Source organism: Montipora foliosa, unplaced genomic scaffold (genome assembly GCF_036669935.1).
Source record: "Montipora foliosa isolate CH-2021 unplaced genomic scaffold, ASM3666993v2 scaffold_467, whole genome shotgun sequence".
In the NCBI taxonomy this organism is placed as follows: Eukaryota; Metazoa; Cnidaria; class Anthozoa; order Scleractinia; family Acroporidae; genus Montipora; species Montipora foliosa.
In genome coordinates this window covers 656,431-660,516 of record NW_027179775.1, presented here as the reverse complement: position 1 = coordinate 660,516, position 4,086 = coordinate 656,431, and the positions used below count along the sequence as shown (strand labels likewise).

Here is a 4,086-nt window from a genome sequence, read left to right as displayed (position 1 = left end):
AGAGTCAGAAGAAGAGGCTATTCAGAGAATACGTGGTGTACGCTCCGCATGTGCTCATGGAGGCTTCAACCTATGGAAGATTGTTGGCAACAGAAGAAGGGTGTTGGAGAGCGTGCCAGAGGACTTACGTGCCCAAGGACTGAGAGCTTTGGACCTGAGCAGTAATTTCTACCAGTTGAAAGAGCCCTTGGGGTGCAGTGGGCTGTCAAATCAGACACGTTTGGGTTTCGAATCATCCTCAAGGACAAGCCACTCACTCGCTGAGGTATTCTTTCCACCATCTGTTCTATTTTTGATCCACTGGGGATGGCTGCGCCTTTCTTATTGACCGGAAAGAAAATTTTGCAAGATCTCTGCCGTACGAGGTTAGACTGGGATGATGAGATTGACGATGAGTTTCACGTACGTTGGGAGAATTGGAGAAGTTACTTGTCTGCATTGGAGCACTTCTCAATGGACCGTTGTGTCAAGCCTGATAATTTCGGTTCTGTTACTTCAAGGCGAATCCACCATTTCTCAGACGCAAGTGCCATTGGTTACGGCAAAGTGATGTATCTACGGATTGAAAACGACAAGGGTAACATCCACTGTTCGTTTCTGATGGGAAAGTCCCGCCTAGCCCCACTTAAAGCCATGACAATTCCGCGTCTCGAGCTTACAGCCGCGACTATCTCTGTTCGAATAGGTGAAATGGTTTCCAGAGAGCTAGATGATCCCGTTGATAGTGAGACCTACTGGACCGATAGCACGACCGTACTGAAATACATACGAAGCGAAGCGTTTTCACGTGTTTGTAGCAAATCGCGTGCAAAGTATCCGAGATCAAACAGATCTCGCTCAGTGGGGGTATGTTGAATCCAAGAACAACCCGACTGATGACGCATCGCGTGGTCTGAATGGTTATCAATTATCTGATCAGCAACGTTGGATCAAAGGCCCCGATTTCTTATGGTTATCCAAGAGTGAATGGCCCGAGCCTCCTTGTGTCCTGAATAGCGTCCTCAACAATGATCCTGACGTCAAGAAAGTTCAAGTGCTAACTACTGTTGTCGACGAAAAGGCAGACATCCTGACGAGGCTTGCGCGTTTCAGTATCTTGCATCGCAGGAAGAGATGCATCGCCTGGATACTTCGCCTCAAGCAATTATTAACCCACAAGCAGTTACTGCTGACAGACAAAGCACACAGAACGAGAAATGCAGCCATTAAAGGCACGAGTCACGAATCATTCACGGTTGAAGAAATGCAGCACGCAGAGAAAACCTTTGTCCGACTGGTACAAGATAGTGCGTTTCCTAGGGAGCTTGAAGTATTACGGAAGATCCAGCTAGAGCACTGTCAGGAGAGTCGTGATTTTTCAAGAGCCAGAAAAGCAGAAATCAAGAAATCTAGCACATTGTATCAACTTGATCCTGTTCTAGACAAGAATGGCTTGCTGCGTGTTGGGGGAAGACTTGGCAAATCACGAGTGTTACCAGATGATTTGAGACACCTGGTTATCCTCCCAAAGAAGAGTTTCGCGGTGAATCTCGTTATTCGTGACGCGCATGAAAGGGTTGGCCATTCCGGTCGAAGCATCACCTTGGTCGCGCTTAGGAGCAAATATTGGATCATCAACGCCAATTCCGTTGTAAGGCACTTCATCTCAAAGTGCGTGACGTGTCGCCGGCTTCGTGGTGTAATCAGTGAGCAAAAGATGGCCGATCTTCCCAAAGACAGATTATCACCAGCCCCTCCATTTACGTATTGTGGCTTCGATTACTTTGGCCCGTTTTTTATCAAGGAAGGAAGCAAGGAAACGAAGCGTTACCGTGCGTTGTTTACCTGCTTATCAAGTCGGGCCGTGCACATCGAGACTGCGAACTCGTTAGAAACTGATTTCTTTCTGAATGCTCTACGACGCTTTGTTGCAAGGAGAGGGCCAGTGCGTGAGATCAGATCTGATCAGGGTACAAATCTCGTTGGGGCAGAGAAAGAATTACGAAGAGTTCTAGAAGAGATGGATAACGGCTCAATTCAGAGAAGCTTATGCAGAGAGGTTAAGGCAGATTGGGTACAATGGAAGCGAAACCCTCCCTCTGCTTCCCACATCTGTGGCGTGTGGGAGCGCCAAATCCGTTCTGTACGCTCAATTCTCACTGCGTTAATGCGTGAACATGGCCGCGGTCTTGACGACGAATCCTTTCGAACCGTAATGACGGAAGTAGAGTGTATTATAAACAGCAGACCCCTAACCACACCTTCCTGTGATCCAGACGATTTGGATCCGTTGACCGTCGATCACATCTTGACGTGAAGGTTGCGTTACCCCACCTGGCAACTTCCAGAAAGAAGATGTTTATTTGCGCAACTTGCCAACTTGCCAACTTGCCAACGTATTCTGGTCAAGATGGAGAAAGGAGTATGTTCAATGTCTGCAGCAAAGAGTGAAATGGAATCGCCCAAGAAGGAACTTTGAAAAGGGAGACCTGGTCCTCATCGCAGATGATCGAGCCGCCCGAAACGATTGGCCTATGGCTCGAATAGTCGACACCTATCCCGATGCAAAAGGAAACGTGCGTTCCGTCAGAGTCACTACGGGAACAACAACACTAGATCGTCCAGTCCACAAACTTGTCCTAATCCTTGAAAAAACGCCCGAAGACCAGGGTTTAAAATCCCAGCCAGAGGAGCCTTTAGTGACATAACTGAAACTTTGTGTATTTTGCTTTCTTCAGCTTCAGTCTGTAAGAGTTTTTTCCGGAAGCTAGAAACTCTTAGGGGAGCCAGATGTTGCTGCCGCATTTTTGAATGAATATTTTGTTCGCCTTTGTTTTTAAAAATACTTTCTTTCACGCTTATATGTCGTTTTCGTAATCATCATTCTGTTAGTTTTCCCTGCATAATTTTGCCTTTGTTTAGTTCATTAGTATAAATTTGCAGCTTTCCTTAAAAATTCATTCTCATTTTGTACTTCGGAGAGTCAACATTGTTTCGTTATAAGTTTTATCGTCTCTTGGTTTAGTTTGTCCCGTTTTAAAAGTCATACAACGTTTGTAAGTATTACTTCCACTTATCTTTCGTTTATTTCGTCGTTTATAATTTCTGTCAATTTCTGTTCACTTAGCTCATTGCAGTAACGTATTTGTTTGTTTCCTTTTAGCAACCGCTTTAGTTAATGAACTGCGAGCATCGAATTAAAGTTACTGTGTCGATGCAGCAAGCGCGTTGGAGCTTTGGCTTTGGCCCCATTACTCGTCTCTTTTTAGGCTTTTATTCCGCTGCCCGTCTCTTTTTATGCTTTTTTTCCACTGATCAGGTATAGCCGACAGCAAGCTACGGTAGTGCAGAAAATTACATTTAATTTTAAATTTTTGCACAAACGCCTTAACCGACGAAAAATTATTTCCTAAATCATTAACAATTAAGGCAGGCAAGTTTACATATGCCGACTTGATTCCAGATTCGATAATAAACAGATGATTGATTTATTCGTATAAAACGATTACTCCTACTTTCGACAGCAAGGATAGTGGAATAAGTTTCCATGGTCCACTGTCGTCAGAGCACAACCGCGTAACCCATGTAATTTTCAGAGCTTTGTCAAATAATGAAACGTCAATCATACCAAGTCCTCCTTCATTCTTACCTTCTGTGATAGTTTTTTTTTTTTAAGTTTTGGGTTTTTACCTTTCCAAATATAATTATATATCATTTGGTTGACTTCAGCACTAAAACCAGGTGGAGTATTCAAAACGCTGCAAATAAACGTTAATTTTGACAACGCGAGGGTTTTAACGATATTGATTTTACCATAAATTGATATGTCCCTAGAGGACCAGATGTTTAATAATTTTTGGAGAGGGCTTAACCTATCAAAGGAGTTCTTTTTTGTTACAAGTTCTTCATGGTACGACAAGTACACTCCTAGGGCGTAAATAGGTTCGTCGCTATATTTTAAGCTTAGCACTGAGTCTTTTCTGTGGCGCAAAGTACCAAGCCATAACAATTCTGAGTTAGATTGGTTTATTTTAAGCCCAGATCAGTTTTCAAATTAGCTTAACAGATGAAAGAGACTATGAACTGACTGTATGACTTTTACAGAAA

At 43.7% G+C, this 4,086-nt stretch overlaps 1 protein-coding gene across 1 annotated transcript; it reads left to right on the top strand.

The window, feature by feature from the left end:
* The first annotated feature begins 453 nt into the window (after window positions 1-453).
* On the top strand, window positions 454-2,296 carry LOC137989583 (uncharacterized). The gene is made up of 2 exons (XM_068835364.1): window positions 454-724; window positions 798-2,296. Exons 1-2 carry the CDS (start codon window positions 454-456, stop codon window positions 2,294-2,296), a joined length of 1,770 nt encoding a protein of 589 aa, XP_068691465.1.
* Window positions 2,297-4,086: the final 1,790 nt, after the last annotated feature.

Excerpts from the sequence above, each read along its gene's own strand:
- LOC137989583 (XM_068835364.1), top strand. The coding sequence starts at position 454 with ATGGACCGTTGTGTCAAGCCTGATAATTTCGGTTCTGTTACTTCAAGG. Across the intron at positions 725-797 it reads GCTAGATGATCCCGTTGATA|CAAATCGCGTGCAAAGTATC; the intron begins GTGAGACCTACT and ends ACGTGTTTGTAG.